At 34.2% G+C, this 27,536-nt stretch overlaps 1 protein-coding gene across 1 annotated transcript; it reads left to right on the top strand.

Annotated features, from left to right (window-relative positions):
- Positions 1–1,143: 1,143 nt before the first annotated feature.
- On the top strand, positions 1,144–18,910 carry LOC128245830 (transmembrane channel-like protein 1). Its single transcript, XM_052964054.1, has 19 exons — positions 1,144–1,223; positions 1,465–1,552; positions 2,031–2,127; positions 2,971–3,067; positions 3,515–3,584; positions 3,842–3,914; positions 4,467–4,639; positions 5,039–5,169; positions 7,013–7,157; positions 7,573–7,676; positions 8,247–8,325; positions 9,230–9,322; positions 10,137–10,269; positions 11,029–11,096; positions 12,669–12,782; positions 13,397–13,602; positions 15,507–15,686; positions 18,039–18,117; positions 18,691–18,910. The coding sequence occupies exons 1-19, from the start codon at positions 1,144–1,146 to the stop codon at positions 18,757–18,759; spliced, it is 2,079 nt and encodes a 692-aa protein (XP_052820014.1). The 3' UTR covers positions 18,760–18,910.
- Positions 18,911–27,536: the final 8,626 nt, after the last annotated feature.

Below are 27,536 nucleotides of genomic sequence, written 5' to 3'. Positions count from 1 at the left end.
TTAATAACTCTATATATTTATATATTGACCAAGGTTAGGTAGAACGAAAACCAGTCTAAGGCGAACTTGTATGTACGAAGGGAAAAACAAACACGTTGTATGTATTTGTATGTATTTCTTTAGACCTTGCGATCAAGGATAACCCGTGAAAGTGCAAGCACTTATTTCCAACGGGGTCCTTTGTTTTTGCTGAAGGGACAGCACGCTGAAGAGACAGTGGTGGGATACAAGGAAGTCCGGGTGCGAGACCCTAGCTCTTTTTCGAAGAGACCCCTTGGTTCTTTTACGTGCTCGGTGTAAAGCACCGATACACGGGGTACAACTTTCCTGGGTTAAACCAGTACTGAGTACACCACTTTTCCAAGCACTACCCTTTAAATGCCAAGCGCCAGGCAAGGGAGCTACTTGTACCAACTTTTAACGTCTTTTGGTATGACGCGGCCAGGGATCGAACCCACAACCTCCCGCTCCGTAGGCGGACGCTTATCCACTAGGCCACGGAGACGGTTAAATTGACGTTGATTGAATAAAAAAAGGGCATTTATTCAAAATGTCATAAAAGTGTTCTAAACAAATATGTATACACATGTAGTTTTTCCAAGAGATCAAATATATATATTTTTTTAAATTTCATAAAAAATATTTCAGTTTGTATTCTTTTTTGTATAAATATTTTAGTTGGAGAAAAAACAAAGTAACGTTACACTGTGTACTGTACAGTGAATTTAGAGTACAGTATAGAACTGTACCAAATAGCAACAATAATGTACATATAGGGAACTTTTTTTAACATTTTTATTCTTCAACTGTAACTCCACAATATTTAACAATGCATTGTTGAATTTCATTCCCAGAGAAAGAGTAAAGTTATCTTTTAAAAAGTGCACTGAGACCTAGTTCTGGCTTCCATTCCTTGTTTTTTTTTTGTGTTTTTTTTTACTACACCAGTGGTCGAAATTAGCACAAGCCCGAAAGCCCTGCACTGGTAAAATGTCTTCCGGACTTGCTCAAATTCTGAATAATATATAGCAGGGCTTGTTTAAAAATATGATTCCATGCAATAGGATAAGAATTCGGGCTTGTTCATCCAAAAGTCTAATTTCGATGACTGCTACACATTAAAACATATCAAAAGGTAATATAATGTCTTTGCTGAAGGTCTTGCGCTTACTGAGAAGAAACATCAACAAGCATAATTTAAAATTCATTGTTGTATTAGTCAGGCAAGTGGTACTGAAATTGTACAACATGGGTACTGGCCAAAATGTACCTGGTGCTAGATTTACTGACCATGCCTTAAGAGCGGTATGCAAAATCACAAAATTGTGTAATTGTTGGTACATGTATGCAGGCCCTAAAACTTTAAAAGTACTTTATGCCCTCAATATTACAATCTTCTCATGTAACAGAATAATAAGGGATCTTATTGTCTGTCAAACAAATTCAATACACTTTCACTTTCAGAGATGATGAGGAAGGGTACAACATTGAAATGGTTGACCAGGATCCAAAGCCTGTGTCAAGTTATCATAGTGCAGACTGGTATGATCAGGCAAGTATACCACCTCATGTACAACAAATCAACTAAATGGTGGATTTTCTAATGATTACATTAGAAAGCAGATTAAGGGGTGATATGGGGTAGGGTTGAGGGATGGGGCACCCAAGTAGTTGTTCTTTTTATGTCCATATAGTAACTTTAATTGACTGAGAAAACTATTTGCAAATTCAAAATAACTGGAGGCACTTTTCCCCCACGACAAGACTGTGTCACCAGCAACACTTATCTCTGTATGTTAAAGCTCACATTGGTCAAAATTGTTGCTCTTTTTTTAACATGTGGAAGGCCCATAGAAACCTTTTTGAGTTTCCTTTATCCATCTTTTTGCTTATCGCTATTTTCACCAGGTTTTCATTACATTGCCGAGTTTGTAGTTCCCAATTACGACCTGTTTTTACCAATTTCATGCACTGTTACAAGACTTTCAAAACTGTGAAATAAAATGCTATTTTGTTTCCCTGTATTTCAGGAGGAGCCCATAACATTGCACAGGAAATTGTCCAAAGCTGCATCGCTCACAAAGGCTGTCATAAGTGGCAAAAATGAACCTCATAGGCAGGCTTCAGGTAATTTACAACTGACTTAACATTTCAGTAATATATTATACTATATTTCTATAAAGTATAAAGTAAAGGGTTGTGGGGGAGGAGAGGGAATGATCAATTTTATAGATTTGATGGACAATATAGTTTTAATCCAGTATAAGTCACCAAAAAACACACTTGATCCTGCAGTAAGGGGTTTCCTAAAGCATAGAAGAAAGCCAATATTTAAAAAAAAATATTGAAGTGGATACTTGGGGAATGGCTATCACCTTTTTACACTCCTGTTGGGCTTTCTTGGATAAACTTTGGTTGAACATATTGACATAATCTTCGAAATTCTTCTGATATCATAGTACAAAAACAACAGTTGTGATTGGTCAAATGTCAGACGTTTTATGATGGTAAAAATGTTTGTGTTGTCGCTTTAACAAGCTATTCAAACAGAAAAATTAAGCATTGTTTGCAAATAATAAATGCTTATATATAAATATTGAATTATTTAGAATTATGGTTCATATGTGTATAAAAATATTTGGTCAGTGCACAGATAATTGTAAAGGCCTTTAGACTTAACTAAAGGTGCACTGACCATTATGTTTTCATGCATAGATACTTAAACACTTAATCCTCAATTTAGGATGAAAACATACTGCTTCTGAAATTTGTTAAGGGGAATAAGATTTTCAAAACTAATGCTTAAACCTTGAAGAAAACTTTTAATTATATCTTTTAAAGATTTTTAAAGGTGAAGACTGATATATCTTTTAATGGCCACCAATATTCAAAATCGATAAACAATTTAGTGCGGAAAAGGAGAAGATAATCATAAGATTTAACTAAACAAGTTGTATTTATTTGGATCAGGTTTGTCACTATGTGAGAAGTCAAACTTTAACGAAGCAGAGCAGCTCGAAGACATGTATTTGGAGGACATACTGGCAGCCTCAAAACAGAAAAAACAGTGAGGGGGAAACATGCCCGATTTTACTGTATACAATTTGCTAGGATAGATAGTATGCAAGAGAAAATATTGAAAAAAATCTGGTCAAACTTACTTCTATATATTTTTAAGTAAACAGGGAAAAATGAGACTAAAGCAATTTAAGCAATATAAGTCAATTAATATTGTGTGCAGTTTGCAGACAATAGTTTTAAAAATATATAGGGGAGTATAAATGCATACTTTCTATTGTAAAATCCAAGAGTCTACTTTTTAAAATACTTTTCTACATTCAATAAAAAAAAAACTGGTAACATCAAAGTAAAATTAGAATAATAAATATCTGTCTCATTACTAATTCTAGTATTTTACATACAGAAAACTAACATATGTAAAAGGCTGCACTTTCTTGTAATAGTAAACTACAAAGAAAAAAAAACGGGTCATTACTTTTCTTCTGTTTTACAGATCCGCCCCGGAGCAGCAGAATATTCGGAGGGCCATGGGATTTTGGAAACTGATGTGCCATGACCTCAAGGTATAGACAATAAAATGTTTAAGTTATATGCATATCCAATTACATAGAATATAAATACCATAAGCACTAGCGGTTGATCAAGTGGTTTATTTGATTTTTGAAAAAAAGCATAATTATGTTTATGCATAATGTTCAACATAAGATGCCAAGAAAATTGTGCCTGTATTGAGCAGGTGGTAAGCCGAATCCACCTTGCATTTTGAAACATAGGGAGAATCATACAGCATGACAAATAGATTTTTGTTGATGTTTGCCAGGTGTGGTACCGAAGATGGAGGGTAAAAGAAAAGGAGTCTCTGATCTTCAAGTCATACATAAAGAAGATGGAAAGTATGTCTAACTGTTAACAGGGTTCTCAAGTTCACGATTAATCATGATATCATAACTGAGAGCTTTAAACTTCAGGCTATCGGTATTGTACAGTTGGAAATATTGTTTTTACTCTCACATTTGCATGAATAAACAGTTGGAAGTACCTTGAAATGACTTCAGAATATCTTTTTTAAAGTGGGTCTTAACCCCTTTATCCTGATTCGGGCATGAATCCCTCATACTCAATTCAGACCACAGGCTATTTCAGGATTGACAAAATTTTACAAGCTGTTAGAATCCCTGATAAAAAAAATATAATTTCTTTCGTAATTGTCCAAATTTATTTTTGTATGGAATAGTTGGCGTATTCTAAAAGAAACAAACTTTATCACATTTATGCTTTATATATCTCTTCTGTTTATTTATAGAAGCATTCTTGTTCATTTCTACGCAAGAATTTAATTCCCATATTTGGTCCAAATGACGCATTTACACAATCTAAAAGGCCCTGACCGCATTCCTAAAATGATGAAAAGACACACTGTAAGTAAAGCAATTTGTCGACTTCAGGTAACTTTGGTTCAGCTATCGGTTCGCTGTTTGTATTCATGCGTTGGGTGATTGTACTGGACTTCTGGATGGCAGGGATGTGGCTCGGTTTTGTTGTATTTCCCACAGCTGTGTTCTTTAATTACGATGCCATTGAGGGGAGCTTCGCCTTCAAAAACCTGCTTGATGGGAAGGCTAGTATATAAGGCGATGGAATTATGGACATCTTCAAATGATCTGCCATAAACTCAGTGGTCGAAATTAGCACAAGCCCGCAAGCCCTGTACTGGTAAAATGTCTTCCAGGCTTGCTCAAATTCTGCATTTTATATAGCAGGGCTTGTTCAAAAATTTGATGCCAAGCAATAGTATAAGAATTCGGGCTTGTTCATCCAAAAGTCTAATTTCGATGACTGTAAACTTGAAGAATATACAAACGTTGACAAATGACGCCTGAATTGGGTCTTGAGTTATACTGTTTAACAAGTTTTACTAGTAATTAAAAACATTTTAAAGTAAGGCATTAAAAACAAGCAAAATATTTATATGATTTCATTTTTTTTTTACTTTAAACAAAAGTAATGTTTTTTCCAGGGAGTATTGGCCCAGATGTGGTTTTTTTATGGCTCGTATGACCTCGATATTCCTGGCTACAATGTCAGCTTGGTCTACCTGTTCATGTGTCTGCTCACATACTTTGGCAGTTTCTTTGTCATCCTCAGCAGGTAAGCATTAGTGCGGACACTTCAGAATACATACTGGGTTAGACAGTCCATTATTATCATTGAACTTGACCTTCATTTTTTCGGAAGAATGTGAGCCTCGTCTACCTATATGTATGTACATATGCCTGCCCACATACTTTTAATATTTCTGCGTAATCCCTAGCAGCAGGTATGTGTGTTTTTAAGTGCTAACAGTCGAATGAACACCAAAATGAAATTTCAACACAAGGTGCTAACAGCTCAAAAAATTACAGGGATGGACACTGTAATTATGCAAACAATTGCGTGTTTTGAAATTAAAAGTTATGCTCATCTAAGAAAAGTCAAGGTTAATGTCAAAGCCTTTTTGATGTAGTCATTGGTTTCGTATAAATGTGTAACATTGACCATAACTCAAAAACTGTCTGAAACACTGCACATGTAAAGCAAGGCCCATAACTCTGACTTTAATATTTTTTTATGACCATTTTTCAACTGAAAAATGACAGATGAGCATTCTTGGCTTTCTTGTTTGAACTTATGATAGTCAGACACTTTGTTGACATGAGATATAGACAAAATAGCTCCCTTGCTCAATGAAAGGTTGCCCCACTGGTAATAAAATTGGACCATATTCCTGAAACATATTAAGGTAGCACACCCCTAATGGGCACCATTTCAAACTATGATCAGCTTGATAATTAATTAATGTATATCAATTCTTGGACTCAAAAACTAAATTTAAAAGAAATTTACCGTCAATTGACAAATAACAATTTTATTTAAATTTGAATTTCCCTACCCCCATTTCAGAATTGTCGATAAAAACGAAATCACCCTAGACACAAGAACAATCCTTTATTTTTCAACATTTTGGTTATAATTTGGTATCAGAGAAACAAGAAATATATTTGCTTTCAGAAATAATACATTATTGATCACATCACCAACAAATATAATCATACTGTACTGAAATAGCCTTACATGGTATTTCAATTTTAACATTCTGTTTTGACCGCGTAAACTTGGAACATTGATGTTTAAAAGCAAAAATAACAAGTTCTAGAAATACTCATGACCTGTTCCTTATTAATAATTATCTTTAATCTTTATGGAACATCATGCCAAAGAATCAAAATGTTTTACCGTCTCATTTAAAAAAAATAATAAAGTTTGCAATTCCCAACCACCTATTTCAGACATGCCTGCAAGTTATAAAATTTTCACAGAAGCTAATAATTATGTATAAAAATGTATTTAATTACTTTTTAATGAAAATACAATATTAACGTTGGTAAAAAATGTTAGCTAATAAAAACAAAGAAGAAAACAATAAATATATATTTGTGCTTCTGGCTGGATTTGAACCATCACCTTGAAACCCTCAAAAGATTTGTAGTCCTGTGCTTAACAACATAGGCTTAAGCATTAAAATTGAAGAGTTTCAAGTGGGGGGTTTCATTAGGGGTGTGCTATTTTAAGTCATTTCCTTACTTAGGTCAACTGTAAAAGATAATTATAATCGTCAAATTAAAAGAAGTGTATAAGATAATTTGCATAAAAGTGCATATATTGAAGAAGAAGTCATAGAAAAGAGTCTTTCAGAAAGTATCATTTATAAACTTACATCATATGATATGTCTGATATGAGTGAGACACTTAAATAATGAAAATGGCTTAAGTTTCAATAAATGACTTCAGCTGTTGTAGGAATGCCAGCCCTGACTTACATCCGGACTATTTCATGGATCAAGGCATGCAAAGCGATCATGTTTCAATTTCAGCCTGCTAAAAAATGCTTTAAAGTTTATTTTAGAATACCCATAATTTCAGACTACACTGACATTTAACATTTGTTTCCCAGTCTCCGCCAGGGGTCTGGAAGTAGAAGGCGTGAGCAAGATAAGCGATTCAAGTTTAACCTGCTACTTTGGACATCCTGGGATCACTCCATCACGTCCGAGGAGGCATCCATCAACTTGTCAAAAGGAATTACCAGTGTTTTGAAGGTAACAGTGAAATATTTATTATTCATACTTGGTTTAGTTATAGTAAGGCTGGTGAAAAATCATAATCAGGTTGTCTGTTGTTTGAAGAAAATAAGTTGGGTTGTGATGGCCTCCAGACAACGTTGGCATCGGCCTCGTTCTTCGTTTAAGTGCAAAGGTAATAACTCAAAAACAGTTCTAGACATTCAAATGTAACTGTGCACTCATGTTGCCAGAGACAACACACATGCAACTCAAGGTTTAATTGTAATTGAGTTATAACTCTTTTTCAACTGAAAAATAACAACTTGCAAATGTTTAGGTTTGCTTTGACTGGCTTCTGTTTTACTATCTACAGCAACTTCAAGTCTTCTACTGGTTAATGTCTATGTAGACTGTGTACTGTTTTGTTGTTTAAATAGTTTCTTCTTTGTAGGACAACTTGTATGAAGTTAAAGCCACACAGGACGTAAAACAGTGGAGCCGGAAGGAGAAATGCAAGATCTATTGTCTGCGAATCCTGGCTTGGCTAATTACCATGTAGGTACATATATTTTCCTGTGTTTTATTGATAAAGTTTCAAACCTAGAAGTTTCTGGAGCCTTATATTCAAACACTAATCTAGCATCATCCGCAGCTTTTATCTTAGAATTCTGCTAGAAATGAGTCGGTTCATTTGTCAAATTTTATATAATGTGAGATGTTGTAAATGAGGTTCATCCATCTAATGTAATCTGTGTAAACATTATTCAACTTCAACCCCAATTGTATGTCTTTTGGTCAGTGTCGGCTTGACCTTTGCCTTAAACAGTGTCCAAAAGAATCTGCATGGCTTATGGGGCCATGATAACAATAACAGTCAGACTTTAGTGACATAACTGAAAATATTAATTTCATTGTAACTTTCCTTCTAATTGAGCATTAATGATACCATTTGCTGAATTTTGTTTAATATATATTTGAAACTGACATTAGTATTTGCACACCAATTGGAATAAAGAAGATTATTTGTAATTCAATAAAAGTGCTTTCCTGAGTCTGAGACTTGAGACTGTTACCTGGGCTTGTATCTGCAGGTTCCATTGTACCATGTGATGATTTCTTTTCCAGAATCCTGATAGGCGGTGGTTGTGCGCTCATTGTGTTTCTCGTTGTCTTCATGACCTTCGATGAAATGGTGTCAAATACAGTAAGCTTTCACTCAACGCATTGTCTCCTTGGTCTATCTCAATAAGCATACAACAAAATATTGGCTGCTAATTGTATAAAACTGGTTAATTTGTTGGTTAAATTTAGTTGAGAAGATCATTGATTGGTCATTTTTTATCCAATAATGGCTGTTGATCAATGAGATTGCTTCCTGCAAATTAACCAAAAGATTACCTGTGGATAAACTTTAATACAAACTCCTGACGGCCTAAAGATAATAGTTTTGGTTGAACAAAATGTCAAGGACATAAGTTCAAACAAGATGTGTCTTGTATGACCAATCAAAAAAAAAATGTCTCAAAATTCATATTGCTATTGCCTCAGGTTTCGAATTCAAAGAAATATCATATTGATAGGATCATGGATATAAGCGTCCCTGTATGTATAGCAACCGTTCTAGCATCTCACTAGTGACCCATGGGTTGTTCAATAAAGAATGTAAGGCATAAGATTCTAACTTTCCAGGCATACTCCTGCTTTTTGCATAAACAGTGTTCCAATCAATTTCAATCAAAGTTAATTAATTGATAAATGCCAATTAAAATAGAACATTCATCGTATAGATTCTTTTCGCAATCTCTGAAGGGATATTACACAATCTTTTCACTAATTGATTTCACAGAGTTTATATTGGTGCCTTTGAAAGAAACTTAACCTGTCTGTATTTATTTGCTTTTTTAATCATATGCCACTAAAAATAAATTTTATCAATTACAGTTTTGTTTCAAAATGGTATTCTACAATTGAATGATTTTATCATAATTGTCAAAGTTTAAATACATTACCTTTATTAACAAGCATTTACGAGAATTTGGTTTTGAAGGGAGTGATTGTGTAGGTAGGTGAGGGGTTACAGCCCTCATTCATGTGTATTTTTATTTCAGGGTGGTAAAAATGAATCCAACTTTCTCAGCATCTATGGGACCACCATTGTGTTCAGCCTCATAAACATCATTGTGCCAGTTTGTATTCGACAGGTAACATTTTATTGGCTTTATTATCTTTTTAATAATTATTGATTCCTAAATACCCATGAATACTTGATCAGCATTTAAAATCAATTAAAAACAGTTTACATGTATGATGGTAATGGGGTTATGTCACATTTTTGGGCTACATGTAGTGTCCTTTTAGTGCACTTTAACTAGTTCTATAGCAGAAAGTGCCTACTTACATTACGGTATTTTGTTAGCCGTGATAAGGTTGTCTTTAAAATAACTTTTTACCTTTTAAAACTTAAGAAGCCTTGAACATTTTCACATGAAACTTAGCTTACAAGTTACCAGACTGACAATACGTAGAATTGAAGCAAGGACAATAACTCTGGCTTTAATGATCATTCAATTTGCCCCTTGTTTAAACTTCTCGCATATTTTTTATAAGAACAGGCCTTCCTGAATTGTAACTGTCATCCAAAATTTAACATTCACACTTTAAAACTGATAAAATGCTTATATTTTGTGTGGTTATAAATGAATGTTTTGAATTTGATTTAGCTTTAAATTTGTTTGAAATAAAACATACTGTCATAAAGTCTAAGATTCATCGAAATGTATAAGGAATACTTCCTAGCTGTCTTATAATTCCTCACTTATCACATCCCAGCTTCCAAAGATGGAGCATTACCTGCACGGAAAAGTCGAGTTGTGTGGTTATAAATGAATGTTTTGAATTTGATTTAGCTTTAAATTTGTTTGAAAGAAAACATACTGTCATAAAGTCTAAGATTCATCGAAATGTATAAGGAATACTTCCTAGCTGTCTTATAATTCCTCACTTATCACATCCCAGCTTCCAAAGATGGAGCATTACCTGCACGGAAAAGTCGAGTTAAACATCACCCTCACACGAATCTTCTTCCTGCGAACGGCCAACTTGTTTGCATTGATTACATCACTGTATGAGACTATTACGTTAACAGTAAGTATTTGTTAGGGAGAAGCCTGTGGTGAAAGTGCTATTTCACAATTTTATAAAGCCAGAAATAAGTTAGTTTAGATTTCACTGACCTCATAAAATGGGGTCGGTAGATCACGATAAAAAACAGAAATTAAGGTTTGATCCCTGTAGTGTTCATTGTATTATTGATGTTTTAGTTGTGTTTGAATATCATTTTCACCATAAACCTTTCATCATTTTGTCAAAGTTAATTTAAGGGCAGTATAAAAACCAGTACATGTATGTCTCTTTATGGACCATTAGGAACTATCGATATTTTATCCACAAATGGTCTGGTGTCTGTTAACAAAAAGGGGCTGGGTGCAATATATTTGTGCAATTTAATAGAGTTTATTTTGTTTTTGTCTAAATTTATAACTCCCATAACAGGCCAACAACATGTAGGTTGAGATTAACCATGCAATATCTACAGGGAGGCTAAATAAGAATGCTACAAACATATATCTGCATGCTAGTTATTGCAGTTGCCCTAGACAACATGGTACAAAACAGTCACCTCAACCACTAACCTGGTATATCAATACCATAACACTGGTTTTGGGTGCAGCTGCTATTGCATTATAGAATGTAAAATTGCATCTCAATAATTCACACTTTCAAGACAGTTTTTTTATTTAGTTCCTGCTAAATAAGGAGAATTAATTGGAGAATAAACCTGAAAGTATACGAAGCAAGTGGCTTTTACTTTTGGAGTTTACTCAGTCTGTTTTGTTTCAGTCCATAGAAGGCTGTGCTGGAACCATTCTTGGGCAGGAAATGTACAAGGTCGTCATCATGGACACCATTCTGCATGTACGTATCTACTGAAACCTGGGTTACCATATACCATATTTCTTCTTTGTCGATTCATCAGGAATCCTAGGAGCAATTTCGTACCTAGGAGACCCATTCATGGGGAGACATATATATATATATTGCTTTTGCCCTGTCCCTCAGTCAGTCCGTCAGTCTGTACGCCACACTTCATTTCCGCTTAAGAACTAAAGAACGCTTAGACCCAGAAACTTCATACTTGGTGTGCTGGTTGGTCATGACTAGTAGATGACCCCTATTGATTTTGAGATCAGTAAGTCAAAGGTCAAGGTCACCATGACCTTGAGGTGAAGAAACAGTTTCCGCTCAATAACTAAAGATCCTTTGGGTCCAGGAACTTCATACTTGGTATGCTAGTTGTTCATGACTAGTAGATGACCCCTATCGATTTTGAGATCAAAAGGTCAAGGTCGCGGTTACCTTCAGGTAAAAAAACGATATGTTAGCGCTGACCTTAAGCTTAAAAATGATTTCTGCTCAATACTAAAGAACACTTGTACTCCGGAACTTCATACTTCGAATGCTAGTTGGTCATGACTGGTAGATGAATCCTATTGATTCTGAGTTCAGTAGGTCAAAGGTCAAGGTCACCGTGACCTTGAGGTGAAGAAACGGTTTCCCTCTCAATAACTAAAGAACGCTTGCACCCAGGAACTTCATACCTGGAATACCAGTGGATCATGACTAGTAGATGACCCCTATTGATTTTCAGGTCAGTAGGTCAAATGTCAAGGTGACCTTGAGGTAAAATAACTGTTTCCGCTAATTTACTAAACAACACTTTGGCCAAGGAACTTCATACTTGGTTTGCTAGTTGGTCTTGATTATTAGATGACCCCTATTGATTTTGAGGTCAGTAGGTCAAGGTCAAAGTGACCTTCAGGTAAAAAACAATTTTTTGGTCACCAGTCCATACGTCACACTTCTTTCGCTCAATAACTAATGAAAGCTTGGACCCAGGAACTTCATACTTGGACCCAGGAACTTCATACTTTGTATGCAGGTTGGTCATGACCAGTAGATGACTGCTATGTTTGTTCGTCTCCAGTCCAAAAGTACAATTTTTATGTCCATCATTGATTATTTCTCATCTACGACCACACAATGAGGAAGACAAGTGCTTTTTCAAAAATGCAATCTCTTGTTTAACAATTGAATCACACTGTTTTTTTCTCCCTTCGGCATGACCTTGATCCAAGGATTCCTAAATAAATCGACACCTTCAGTTCTTTTTTTCTGAAATAGGGAAAAGGGTCTGCAGCCTTTGGGAAGGGTAAACATTCACAACGTTTAAGTAAGAAAGGGGATAATTTTTGTATATTATAAGGAAATGTGCATGTTTAACTTATAATTTGCCATCAAACATTTTCTTCAGGGCCTTTTTTTCCAGTTTTTCTTGTGAAAGGGGGAAAAATATGTGTTTTTTTTTTCAGTTTTTTTTGGAAAATGTTTTCTGTAGTGTTTTCCAATACTTCATTGACTTATGGAGGAAATTAAGAAGTTCACTCTGCCTCACATTGTGTTAATATAAGCCATGCTTCTCTTCATCAGACAGTGACACAGTTGTCAGTAACATTCGGCAAGTACCTATGGACAAAACAGAAGACTGAGTTTGACATCTCCTCTGCAGTCCTGGTGCTTGTGTATAGACAGGCTCTAGTGTGGGTAGGAAGAACTTGGTTTTCGTCAGTTGTTGATGTTGTTTTTGTTTTTAAACAATTCAAAAATAACTTATCGTAAGTGATATTGCTTTGTTTTTCAACCAAAGTGAAAATCAATCTTTTCTTTGTTTAAAGCCGGGACTCACATTTTATAGGGTCATGTTTTTGTCTGCATTCGACCACAGTGCTTAACTGAATGATAAATCATAAACCATATTATTTAACAGTTTATAAAAGAGCCCTGCAGACAATTGTTTCAGACTTGGTTAAATTGTCTACAGGTTGTCTTTCGATAAGTTTGCACATCATTTTATTGGTAATAGTAATTATTCAATGAATATTGACCATTCAATGAACCTTTATAAACGTGGCTGCAGTACTTGATTCTTTCTTAAATATGTGACGAAAAGTAAAAGTAAGTTAAATAATTTAAACAATGTTTAAAAAAATATGTTGCCAACGCGAAATCAGTTGGAGTGTGTTTTAAGTTCTTCAAGATGGCAAATCTTTTCAGTAACAGGCTGAAGACACGTCTTAGATGTATATCCATGGTCTCTTAAGGACAATTTTTTTGTTTTATCATACAAATTGTACTCACCCTTTTTTCTACAACTGCAGGTTGGTACTGTGGCCTGCCCTGTGATGCCACTGGTAGGATTGCTATCAAACTTAATCTTCATGGCCGTGAACTATACAGTTGTCTCCTACACATGTAAACCCCCAATAAAACGCTGGAACCAGTCAAGAAACACAGCATTTTTCTCCTATTTCCTCCTCGCCAGTGTGGTTCTACTCATTCTGCCATTCTCCGTCATCATAGGCAGGTAGGCTCTTCCAAAGTATTGGGTTATATTTGCATAAAGACTGATTACCCCCCCTAAAATACTTTTGACATGTTCTGTTAAGTGCTATAAAACCAGTTTAACCCCAAATAAAAAAAAATGAGTTCACAGTGTTCTTGACCTACTGACCTCTAAATTTATTGGGCCATCTACTAGTCACAAATAACTAGCAAACCTACAATGGAGTTTCTGGGTCCAACAGTTCTTTAATAATTCAGCAGAAACAGTTATTTTACTTCAAGGTCACCATGACCTTTTACCTGAAAATCAATAGGGGTCATCTACTAGTCATTGCCAACTGGCATACCAAGTATGAAGTTCCTGGGTGCAAGCTTTCTTTAGTTATTGAGCGGAAACCATTTTTTCACCTCAACGTCACTGTGACATTGACCTACTAATCCCAAAATCAAGAAGAGTCTTCAATTAGTCATGACCAACTGGCATATCACCTATTAAGTTCCTTGGTGTAAGCGTTCTTTAGTTATAAAACAGGAAACTGTTTATTTTTCGCCTGAATTGACCTTGACCTTTTGATCTACTGATTCCAAAATCAATAGGGGTAGGTGTTATCAACTTGTCATGACCAACTGGCATACCAAGTTTGAAAATACTGCATTGGTGCAAGTGTTCAAAATCAATAGGTATCTTCAACTTGTCATGACCAACTGGCATACCAAGTATGATGACCCTGGGTGCCAGAAACCATTTTTTCACCTCAAGGTCATGACCATGACCTTTGATCTACTGATCTCAAAGTTGATAGGGATAATCAACTAGTCATGACAAGTCAGACATACCAAGTATGAAGATCCTGGTTGCAAGTATTCATATGTTATTAAGCGGAAACCGTTTTTTTTACTGCGACCGTGACCTTTGACCTTCTGATCTAAAAATCAATAGGGGTCATTTACCCATCGTGACCAATTGACATACAAAGTATGAAGTTCCTGGGTGCAAGCATTCTTTAGTTCTTGAGTGGTAAACACTTTTCTGCTTTAGGTCCCCGCCAACATATCGTTTGTCACCTGAAGGTCACCAGGACCTTGACCTTTGTTCTACTGGTCATGACCACCTTGCATACAAAGTATGAATTTCCTGGGCTCAAAAGATCTTTAGTAATTGCTCAGAAACCAATTTTTCACCTTGACCTTTGACCTTCTGATCGCAAAATTGGTAGCGGTAATCTACTGAGCATGACCAACCTGCATCCCAAATATGAAGTTTCTGGGTCATAGCATTCTCAATTTATTGAGCGGAAACAAAGTGTGACATACAGTCCTACAGACGAACGGGGCAAAAAAGAATATTTATTGGAGAAGACGTATCCCCATTTTAGATTTGTTTGATAAAAAGGACATCACACAAGAGGGAATTTTTTATTTCATGTATTTTTCAACATTTTGGTAATAATTTGGAATCAGAGTAACAAGAAACATACTTGCTTTCAGAAATAATACACTTCGTTAACAAATATAATCAAACTGGACTGAAATAACAATACATATATATTTAATTATAGTATTACAATAAATTGTAACATATTGTTTTGACCATGTTAAAATTGGAACACTGAAGTTTTAAAGCAAAATCAACAAGTTTTGAAGTATTCATGACCTGTTCTTTATTGATAATTGATTTTAAGCTTTTGCAAACATTATGTAAAAAAATAATATATATATGTAAAAAAAAAAAAATCATCTCTTTTTATAAAAAAAATTCAAAGAAGCTAATATTTCTTTTTATGCTCCTGCTGAAAAGACATGTGTATAATTATACACTACTGTTTTCTTTGATGCTCTTGCTGAACTGTCACATACTATAATTATTTTCATTGCTAAAATATGATGCTCAACCTTTGCATTGAAATTCCTGAACTACTTTTCCAGTTCAGAAGTAGTGAATCTAGGTCACACGGAGCTACCTGACTCCTTCTGCGGCCCCTGGGGCGCGGACAAGCCAACCAGGTCCTATACAAATTTCTGGGAACAGCAGGTGCCCTGGTTACAGGCCACTCTGAAATACCTCGTTTCGGAGATTGTGCTGATACCCGCTTTCTTCGTTTTGTTGTAAGTGCCTATGTTTTTTGTACTATCAACGTGAACACTACTGTCAGTATTTGCTCTTAAGCTTCTTTAGTTCTATAGGGACTTAGGACATCATATGGTCAAAAAAACAGCATACACAGTATTTGCTCAAAACAAGCATAGAATTGGCAATGCGAGCTAGTTAGAGGCTGATTATAGTATACTACATGATATTTCATAACTAAATTAATAAATGCAATAGATGTTGTCTCATCTATACTTCCCTATTTAAAACTAGCGTAGAATGGTTTCTCAGTTTAAATCATGTCTGTTTATGATTACAGATAAATATACTGACACTTTGTGCATTGACTATTCAAAGAATAAGGATGCTTTACTACTCTCATCCACGTTGGCATCAGGCAGGTCAGCATTTACACTTATTACTCCAATACCCTTCATTCAATTCCCTTAAAACTTCACACAATTGTTCAGGACTATCACACTTTGAGGTTGTATCATTCCATATGATCCTAAATAAGTTATTGCCCAAAATTGACTAAAGGATAAAAGTTAAAGTTTTAGTGCACAATGTGTCAGGTTAAAGTTTTAGGGCAAGTTGGCATTTTCATTAATTTGTTCAATACCCTTCAATCAATTGACTGAATACTTCACAAAGTTGTTTACTGCCACCAAGCAATCAGGTTACTCAATAACCCTTGATAGGTGTTGTTTTTTTATTGCTTTTGACAGGAACATTTTTTTACATTTCAACCAAAGTGAAAACTGGTTATTAGACTGATGTACCCTATGCTGTTGTTGGAGTGTGCCGGCATGAGGGCGCTGTCAAACTCGCCTCAGACCTTTCATGAGTTTGTGGTTGAGTCCCCTAAGCCTAGACTAAGGTCAAGGTTACTAAAAATAGAAAGTGGTTGACGCTAAATAACTCGTTGGAGTTGACATATTGCAACCAAACTTTGTATATAGATAGAGGTTATGTCAACCTTTTATGGGATTACGCTTTGGGCCCCTAAAGTCAAAGTCAATGTAACTAAACAACAGAAAAGTAGTTTGTACTGAGTAATTTTAGTTAGGATTGACATATTGTAACAAAACTTGGTATATAGATAGAGTTTGTAGAGACCTTTCATGGGATTGTGTTTAGGAATCAGAGAGGCATTGCCAAGGTCAAGGTCATTGTTACTAAAAATAGAAAAATGGTTATTACAGAATTCCTTTAGTTAGGGTTGACAAATGGTGACCAAACTTGGTATATTGGAAGAGATTATGCAGTATGCAGACCTTTCATGGGATAACATTTTGGGTCCATAGGGTCAAGGTTACTGTTACTAAAAATAGAAAAAAACTGTTGGTACTGAACAACTTTTGTTGGGGTTGACATATTGCAATCAAACTTGGTACATAGGAAGAGTTTATGGATGCCATTAATGGGATTGCATTTGGGACCCTAGGGTCAAGGTCAACGTCAAGTTAACTTTTACTTAAAATAGATGTTTGATACTGAATAACTGATTTAGGGTTGACATATTGTTACCAATCTTGAATGTAGGAAGTGTTTATTGATGCTTAACATTGGGTTGCATTTGAGGCCCCTTGGACGAAGGTCAAGGTCACTGTGAATACAAATAGTAAAAAACCAAACAATTAAAATTGAATCTTACAATGAAGACTGAAGTTCTTCTGTCAGTCATTGAAAACCTGGTTTTATTGCATTGCGACATTTTTTTGCTTACTTTTTAATTTATCTTTTTTATAATTGCTTTTGAAAGGCACATTGTACATCATTATTGATTCATTTCTAAGACAAATGGTTGAGTGCGCTGTCATATGACAACTCTTGTTAAACTTACTGGGATTTACGTGGGAGACAACCCCAGTAAATTTTGAATTGGAAAACTGCGCAAAAAGTGTAACAGACAGAGGGTTGTAAGCTATGTAATACATTTGTTAGTAAGATTCAATGCATTGTACACAATAATATCAATGTTATGTAAGGTTTTGGCATTTTTTTTTGTTCTTGCAATTGTATTGTCTGGTGTCTAGTCCCTTTAAGACATACTATTTTATTTTGGTTGGATTGTGAAGACAGCTTTAGGCTGACATTGATCACTCCAGAGATTGCTTTATTATGTTTGATCATCATCCAGGATGCACACCTTAACCATAAGACCGCTCTTGCCCTGGTAAGGCTCGATTCCACCATTAGTTGGGTGAGAGGTGGTCATCATTCCACCTAAACAACTCTCACTCCTTCAAAATATGTCTTTCTGACTTTTAGTACTAGAGTGATAATTGCAATGATATTAATGATACTGTTTGATATATATTAAAATCATATTTCATGTTTATATTGTATCATTTTGTCTTTTCAAGATCAATACTGTTTCACCTGAACCAGCGGATTGGCCTCGAAAAACAGCAGAATGTCATAATTCATACTGAATTGCAACAGGTTTGTGTTATAAAGTTATTTCAAAATGTATCCACTACAAGCTAGAAACCAAACCCATTCAGGACTTATAAAATAATAACTAATAATAATAATAATAATAATAATGATAATAATAATAAAAATAATAATAATAATAATAAAAAAAATGGAATAATAATTACAATGATAATAATAATAACAACAGCACTAGTGAAAACTTTGTTGGCTAAACTGTTTAGGGTGTGTCCCCTTTTCCTTCATAGTAATTTCCCTTGTCGAGCAGGACAACTTCTGAAAAAAAAAATCAGTATTTCATACTTTTTTAGAAATCATTTCATTTACCTTATAGCTGTTTTGTTGAAGACATTTTGCATTTTTCATATCTAAGACTTGAATATATAGACATTCATCATCACGTGATATAAGTGATGGAAGTCACAAGATTACTCAATACTGCCAGCTAAGGGAAGTAACCACAGTGTAGAAGTTTGGTATGACTGCAGTAACTAGGATACTCCTTGAAATTTAAAGGTCTCATTTATTGTTTGTGTAAAGACTAAATATATTTTGGTTGATGTCTTTTTTTTCTGACAGGAAAGAGAAGAGAATGAAAAACTACTGAAGAAGTTACAGAGTATGGGGGTAGCTGTAGAGAGACTTTGACTCGTGTTGACCTTGGACGTGAATAAGAACAAAAAGAAAATATTGAAATGATGTTGAGACACTGTGTTGACTTCAGATGTGAATAATACTAGTAAATGTAGGTGTTGAATATATAACAAAGTATGGGAGTACAAGTGTTGAGACTGTGTTAACAAATCAATGGGATTGTTGAAAAAATTGGGGGAAGTTGTGGAGAGACTGTGTTTAAGCTGCACTCTCACAGATTTACAACTTTTTTATTTTTTGTCATGGAAAGAGCAAAGTTTTGCGTAAATATCTGCAAACCAATGATAAAAGATGGCTGACAAAAAATCAGATTGCAGATTTTCATTTATCTGTTCTTAAGTTAATGGTTTATGGCTTTAATCATTTTTTGAACTTCAATATAAAAATCTGCAATCTCTTTTTGTCAGCAGTCTTAAATGACTGGTTTACATGCATTTTCGAACAAATTGGGTCGTTCCACGACAAAAAATAAAACAGTTGCCAAAATGTTTAATCTGTGAGAGTGCAGCTTTAACATTGAATGTATATAAGAAGTAAATTGAGTTGTTGAAGAAGTCACAGCATGAGGGAGTAGTTGTGGTGAGGATGTGACTATGTGTTTGGAAATGATGAACATGTATCATTCTTATGCTAACTGCCTTGTTCTATGTTAGTCACAACCCTGAGTTGTGGACTAACATTGACACTGTACTTTTACACTGTACACATCTGCAGTTATGAACAAATTGCTATTTTTCCTGTTTTGGTGCTGAAATTGTTTTTGAATGTTTTTTAAACATTCGGACTTGATATAAGATAAAGACATTCGAAATATTTGCTTATTTCACCTCATAGACATACTAGTACAAACTAAGGTACATTTGTGAATACAATTATTATAATGCTTCAATAGTGTATTGCTGACAATCTTTAAGTTCTATAGTTGCTAATTTATTATTCAATATAAATGTTGAGATATACATGTATGGAGATGTATTGAGAAAGCCTTGATGTCGTAATGAACATTGGTCATGACTCAGTATGAGGAATTAAACGTGAAACATATGTAACAGACTGCACAAATTGCTATGTGAACCTTTCGGGGTTCAAACCCACGACCTCTCGCTCTGCAGACGGACAGCACTCTACCGTGTCGCTATAAAAGCTATAGCTCAATAGCCAGAGTGCCGCTATATATACACATTGAATACCCGATTACACATACACAATTATCGGCATTGGGCATATGATTAACAAGTTCATATATTATATCTGACCTAAGTGGTTTGTCACCCTCGTGCAAGAAATCAATTTAGTACAATTACATATATAACCATTACTTGTTTATACCGGTATTTTGAATTTATACCCGGTGTATTTTTTGCCAAAAATAACCTATAAGATGAAAAACGATAGTCTAGGTCTTATTCATGGGAGTTATTCATTTGTGGAGGGGCTGGGCAGTGCACAGATGTAAGCCCCTATCCCCCCCCCCCCCCCAAACAAAATTGTCCAAGTTAACTTTTGATGTTGATAAGAAGTAATAATAATATGTTGAAAATGCACCATTTCAGAATTTCAGACTAAAAATTGTTAACAAGGGGGAGCACCCACAAACCCCCCTTCCAACATTTTAAACCAAATACATTCTGGTTGTGGTCCTAGGGGCTAATGTCTGGGGGGGCAATCATCCGGGGGGGGGGGGGGGGATATTATCCGTACCTCACCCCATATAATATTGTTTCCAACCGAAAGAATAGAGTTTTATATCTGAGTTTTTATCTGTTAGTTACTTCCCTTAGTTTTAATTTTGACATGGACAGTGTTGAATTGGTGTGGAGTGTTATTTGCATAAAATATCAACTGACCTTCTATATCTGCAGATAGTTGTATGATAAATGTAAGAAACTATTTCTTTTGTATGATAATGTTTGATAAATTTTATGTTCAATGGTGTCTATTTTCTAGTTTAAAAGTGTAATTGATGTGATTTATCATACATGCTAGTAAGTTAGTCGTTAACTGGACCAGGTTAAACCCCCATCCCCCCCCCCCCCAGGTCAAGGGAATAGCGGGGGGGGGGGGCACAGATTGACTGTTTTGACAACTTATTTAATTTTGTTTTCAAATGAGCCAATTTTTGGATGCCGGTAATCAGTGAAATAATAAATACTGCTGACATTGAGATCAGGTTGCATTTTTAGCCAGATTTTTCATTGGAAAATTACGGGTTATAGAATGGCGAAAACCGGGCGGGCGGTCAGTTGGGCGGGTGGGCGGTCATTGGGTGTGCGTTTACAATTATGCGTTTAAGTTTTCATTTTATGTAATAAAATCAAGAGTTTTGGCGTCTTGTTCATATTTATGTTTCCAATTTATTTTTTTGGGGTATAAACATAACTGCTTTAATTTGTGAAAGACAAAATACAATATGGAATTAAATTCATATGAAGGACATCAAAATCTTTTATTCACACTGGTTTTAAATTGAAATAACAATATATTAAACGGAAAAATAGTTAAATTTTCTTTTCTTTTGTGTCTTCATAGATTGAGTAGTTTCACATATCAAAGATAATAATATTTGCATTTTGATGTAATTTTCTATACAATAGTTTGTATATATTTGGTTTATATTTTGTCCAAATGATGAAACAAACATCATAATGTAAATTGACTTGTCATATTGTTCCCACAAGTAGGAGATTTTCTGGCTGATTGACACTGCACAGGAAGAGATTTATAAATCCCTGTTGATTTAAGAGTGCCATATAGCAATAAAACAGTGTTGCCATAGCACTATTAATTGGTAAAACCCATGCAAGTAAAGGAATGCACCATGTTGTGAGAACAGGGCCATAAAGGGGTCATACAGATGCAGATGATTAACATGCCAGGCAGCCAGACATTCTTCTTACCATTTCCTGTAGTATCTGATTGGCCCAGAGAGTTAAACCTCTAGGGATGCTTTATTAGTTTATTGGTGTTTGAGCTGTTTGTCATGTCAGACTTGATTTCAACATACTGTGGTGATATACTTAAAAGCAACTGTGAAAGTCTGTGGAAATGAAATTGTATTTTAAAGCTGTCTGTTAAAACAGGTGAGTTTTGTTTATAAATAATTGTGATTTTAATTTGTCACATATTGTTTTCAATATAAATGAAGATATTGTTTTAAGATCTAAACAGGAAAAAATAATAGTGTGCAAGTAAGTGAGCACCATATATTGTATAAATGTTTACAGATTGAATATTGTTATATATTCAAATATTTCTATGATTTTTGTCAAAGAATCTTACTGGAAATATTGGCATGTGGTTTAACCGTTAAGTGGTTATGAAATTATCAAATGAATTATATATTTTCCTTGATATTATTTATTTTTTTGATCCTATTCATGGTTTCTCCAGTGGCGGACAAGTATACCCCTGATTTTATATATTTTTTCTTAATTATGAAATTGAATTTTTGCAGCAAATCAACCAACATGTATGTTTTGGATGACTATGAATTGCAATCAATATTTCTGTTGTTGCATTTGATAAAGACAGAAAGAAAACATGATCATCAAATTTTAAAATAAGAATGATCATTTATTTGTAAAAATGACCGAAGTAAAACAAATATGACAATTTGAGAAATGGAAGAAATGAATGATATTTTTAATATCTATTCCCTTTATATATATATGTAAAACTGAGACTGTGTAAGTGAGTCATCTTTTCTGATCAAGCAGGCTATTGTTAAAATATTGTGAGATGTTGAGATCAAAATGTTGATGTCTAATGCTTAAAACCCTTGGAATAAAAACAATTCAGAACAGAAATGTCAAAATCTACTAGATTGTTCTAGGAATAAATAATGGTATGGAATTATAGCATGAACTTTTGATGAATAACTGTTGAAATGCCCTCGGAAATGTTTACATGAAATTTAAGTGGCCACAATAATGTAGAGCAGATTATTTTTTTGTCCGTATCGGTATGTTTTAACGATGACTAGTTCTGAATATCTTTTATGTGTTAAAAGGAGCTATGTTTTTGCCATAAAGCTAGTGTCGTTATTTGTCTCCGGCTAAGTCGTTGGGTCAGGTTCTAGTTTTTTCTTGCTGTTTGAAAACTGATAAGACTTTGCAGACTCAGATGACATAAAATTCAGGTTGTTAGTCTTGTCATAGGCGCTTGCCCACGGGCTTTACATTTATGTCAGTGATTTGTTAATCTGTGAAGAGGGTAATTGTTGACTGTACAAATTCCCCTTTTTTATTCATCAAAATTTGGCTTTAAACCTTTGGTACAAAGGAGTGCATAATTTCTGTTTCATCGATACAATCCTTTTAGTTAATTCATCCTTGATATGAATTATTGAATTATGGACCAGACATAACGAACCATATTTTGGGACATAACGGACGATGTTTTGGGACATAACGGACCATATTTTGGGACATTACGGACCATATTTCGGGACATTACAGACACTCTAGAGAAAAATAATGAACCATGATTTATTATGTAATTAACATTTGTTTTTAACTATAATCTCCCCCAGTCTTCATACATTAAAAATGCTTGTATAATGAATGCCCATTTTGATATGACACCTGCTTAATGTCTTTTAATTGTGAAAAATTCCAGTAAAATTCCAATTGATAAAATTCTTGTAAATAAAATTATAAATCATGGTCTGTATTCTGTAATGTCTGCAAATATGGTTCATTATAAAGTTAAAACAAACTTAAAGTAAAATTATAAATTAGCGACGTAATCTCTCGAAATATGGTCTTTTATGCCCCAACCATAGTCGTAATGTCTGTGGCCCGATTTACTTATGCTTACATACAAGCTCATACAGTATTAAGTACAGCATACACTCTAATGACTAAAGCCACATGTCATTCTGTTTATACAAGAATTGTTCAGCTGGTTAATGTATTTTGTTAAAACAAAGAATAATTAATGTGTATTTTGGTTATGCTGAGTTGTATAAGCTAAAACTAACAGTTTGAATGGAATAGACTACATAGCATTACAATATATATATATCCTGGAATTCAAATAACTGGGTTTTCCCATGCCGGTACAAATAAAAGGTGAATTCTAGCTATTAATGTTCATGTAACAATACAATGACTCTTTATTATGTTTTTGAAGTAACATGTGTATATTAAAACGGTATAATTTTGATTGTACTGGAGGATTAGCTTGGGAAAAATGGAATATTTGTAATTCCAGGCTTAAATTTTGTTTGTACCGGAAGATTAGCTTCAGTGAAAAACCAGAATATTTATAATTCCAGTATTGTGTGTCCATTTCCTGAATATTAGTCTAAAGCTTAAATATAATGTCAAAAATTTAAAAACTGACTGATTATCATCTTTGATGTTGGCTTCCACTTGGTTTGAGACTTGTGTAATATTTCAGACTAAGTTATAATGGACATATTTCTCATGTTTCAGGGATTCATATGAACACTTGAAGCTACTGATCATGTGGATGGTATCACTATGGCTGTGTTTTAAAAAAAATATGGGGTTTAAGCAGTGGTTCAAATCAATCCCACTCATGCAGGCATTTTGATTTGTGGAGCAGGAGGTCATGATACTGGTAAGTCTAACCAGCCAAATAATTGTAGTGTGATTTTGTGCAAGATGACTGATCTTACATAATTCTTTTTTCAAAGAAAATTAATATGGGTTTTGTCATTACTGTTAGATATGGTGTCATCGTGATGCGTTAAGACTTGAACATCAGAAATCAAATCATTCAATAGAATGTGCAATCTTTTATTTTTGTGTTTTTTGAAAAAGCAAAAGTTTGTGGGTTTTTAAATTTGTGTCTCTGAAGGAGCCATATGCCCATGTTGATTATGGCTTGATCAGTAAATTTAATGGTCATAAATAATATCAAGGATATATAAAATAATAAAGCCATTGAATGTCATTTAAGTGCTTTTTCAAACTGTCAACAACTAAGGGTGTGTAATTAAATAATGTATTTAACATATTATCAAAGAAACAAAAACAAGTGGCGTTGCTTTAACGCTTGAGGTTAATAATCACCTTGTTTTACATGTGTACCTAAAACAGAGATTGTCTGCTTATACTGAAACTATTTTAATGGTGTACACTATATTCTTCTATCAGGTGGAAATGCGGACAAGGTCTATGGGATGAGGAAGATCTGTCTAACACACAGCCAATGTACATATCCAGGAGTCTCTCCATAGTGATAGAATAATTCCTGTCTGAAAAGATAAAGATACAGAACATGTCCTCAATGGCTATACTACAGGTAAATGGTCTTTTTTATGAAGACCTGTTCAATGTCACCATCTTTGGAGTCAGTGTTAATATATATATAATTCTAAGAATGAAATGAAAAGGGCATTTCCAAGAAATATAATTTTTAATAGACATGCATTTATGTTATCTCTTCTGTGCTCTTGAAGCATTAAGAGGTCACACTGTTCACATTTGTTATTTCTTTCTTTAAATCTGTAAGGAACATAATTTTGATATTTTATTTAGCGTTATTCAGAAAAATTTAACAAAAAATATACTTGAAAGTTGTTGATGTCATAATAAAATGCTGACGCTTGGTACACAAGTTTACATGACAATACTCATTATTGAGCATTTCCTATATCTCTTTTACAGTTACAGTGCTTATGAAAGTGTATGAACAACCAACATCCTCCCTACCTACCTGATAAGCCTCATTGTTATCCCTACAGAGGCTGTACCCATCTTCTACATGTACTGCTGAACCTGCTGCTGCATCACCAAGCACAAAATGGAAGAAAAGAAATGGACCCGAAACTTTCTGCGAAATACTGGTGGGATTAAAGCTTGTGTTGTGTATATTTGAATGCACTTGCATGTTTTACTGCCTGTTGAGGATACATTTCAGGTGTTATATCCAGGTGGATAAAATTACAAGCAGCTATTTAAGGGCCAAGTTGGTGTATAAGTTATATTCTTTAAACCAGTAAAACATACTTGTTAGTGTTAAAGCATAAGGATTTTTTGGTGGTGTTAACTTAGAATTTAATATGACATATTTTTGACTTTTAACTTCATTAACTATTTTTATTTAGGATTGGAATCAAATAATACAACTTGAATAACTTGAGCTGTACAGATGTTTTATATGTAATCATATTCTTTTAAAATGGTACCAATCATGTCTCTTAAAGGCCTAGTTTAAGCCTTCTATAAGTGACCCCCCCCCCCCAAAAAAAAAAAAAACAACAAAAAAACAAGCTTATATTTGTACACAACTTCTGTTGTTAATTGATCTTAATCTTATTGCCTAATCGGCTTATCAGATCTCCAATCTGAGTATCCTGTGGTGCAGTTTTTGATGTTTTATTATTAAAATGGACCCTAAATGGCCCATTAATGGCCAATGGCCAATAAACAAATACACAGGAAATTGGCTCCTACTTTGACACCAGTGCAATTAGCAGGAGATGCACAGCAGGGGATTATCATGTCAAACATTCCTTAAACTAGGCCTTTAAAAGGACGATTATTTTTGTTTTTCTGTCTGAAGTATACTTTGATAAATTTTAACCTACTAAACATTATTTTGATATGGCTATGTTGACCTAAAAGTTTTGAATTTTTTTATCCATTTTTTGGTTTATTCTGACACCCAGACGTATTTGACCATTATGTTGAAAGATAACACTAGGTCTTTAATGCTTAAATTGGCCGTAATTTCTCAAGCTACTTAAGTCCCTTATTAAAGGATTTAGCTAAGCTCACTTAATTGGTTTGGTATACCTTGTGAAATAATCCTTAAAGATTTCACAATAAGCCTAAAGTATGTATTTTTGGCTATTTGAAATATCCTTGTTAAGCCTGTTTACCATAATAAGTTTCCCTGGTGTGGACTAAGGACAAGTCCCCGCCCATAAATAAAAAAAAATTACAACAATGGTCAGAATATTCTCTAGTATCATTGTAATACTATAAATAGCATTTTACTAAATTATGGCAAACAACTTTTATGCTTTTCATTATACTTGCATGGTTACTAAATATTCAAATGAAAAATGAGAAATAATGTGTATTGTAAGGTTCAAGGTTTTCTTCAAGATTCAATATTTTATTGCAACCTGTGAAGTGAATGATCATCCTAGATAAATGTCAAAAAACAAAAACAATCCACTTTCTTCCATCTTTTCTCATTGAGTATAAGGATTATATACTTACTAAGTTTTTTTTGCAAATTGTAGTTTGCCAAAATCAGACAATGGCCAAAGAAATAAGAACATTTATTTGTTTGCAAATAATTCTAAATATATTTTAAAGAGATACAACAATGTTATACACTATACCACAATATTCAAATTGTATACATTGTTTATAAATAATGAAGAAATAAATGGCCTAAAGAAATAAATCGCCTACGCCGCCTAGACAATTGTTAATAAATACATAATTTCAAAATAAAGTGACAAGTTCATGCTTATAAATCAAAGGGACAAACAAAAATACAAGGAAGTTAAGCAATGAACCATAAAATATAGAAGATGCACACAAATTCAAGGAATCTACATTAAAGGGACTCCACGCGTACTATGACCAGCCCAATTGCGTTCATATTCCCGATAATTACATCAAACCCGAAATTCATTACTTATATTTACACCAATAGTTCATTATTTCATTCAAGTATTGTTAAATTGTTCTTCATTTTATTTAAGAAACCTTTTAGTAAGCCTTTCTTACACATTCTGTAAATGTAACGACCTTACTGTAACCATGAAACATCTTTATGCC

The sequence above is a fragment of the Mya arenaria genome, chromosome 9 (genome assembly GCF_026914265.1).
Source record: "Mya arenaria isolate MELC-2E11 chromosome 9, ASM2691426v1".
Taxonomy (NCBI): domain Eukaryota; kingdom Metazoa; phylum Mollusca; class Bivalvia; order Myida; family Myidae; genus Mya; species Mya arenaria.
The sequence above is the reverse complement of the archived record's forward strand: the minus strand, read 5'-3'. Positions and strand labels throughout refer to the sequence as shown.

Coding starts and splice junctions, on each gene's coding strand:
- LOC128245830 (XM_052964054.1), top strand. CDS start 1,144: ATGTCTTTGCTGAAGGTCTTGCGCTTACTGAGAAGAAACATCAACAAG. Junction 3,068..3,514: donor GCCTCAAAACAGAAAAAACA/GTGAGGGGGAAA, acceptor TCTGTTTTACAG/ATCCGCCCCGGAGCAGCAGA. Junction 3,915..4,466: donor ATACATAAAGAAGATGGAAA/GTATGTCTAACT, acceptor TGTCGACTTCAG/GTAACTTTGGTTCAGCTATC.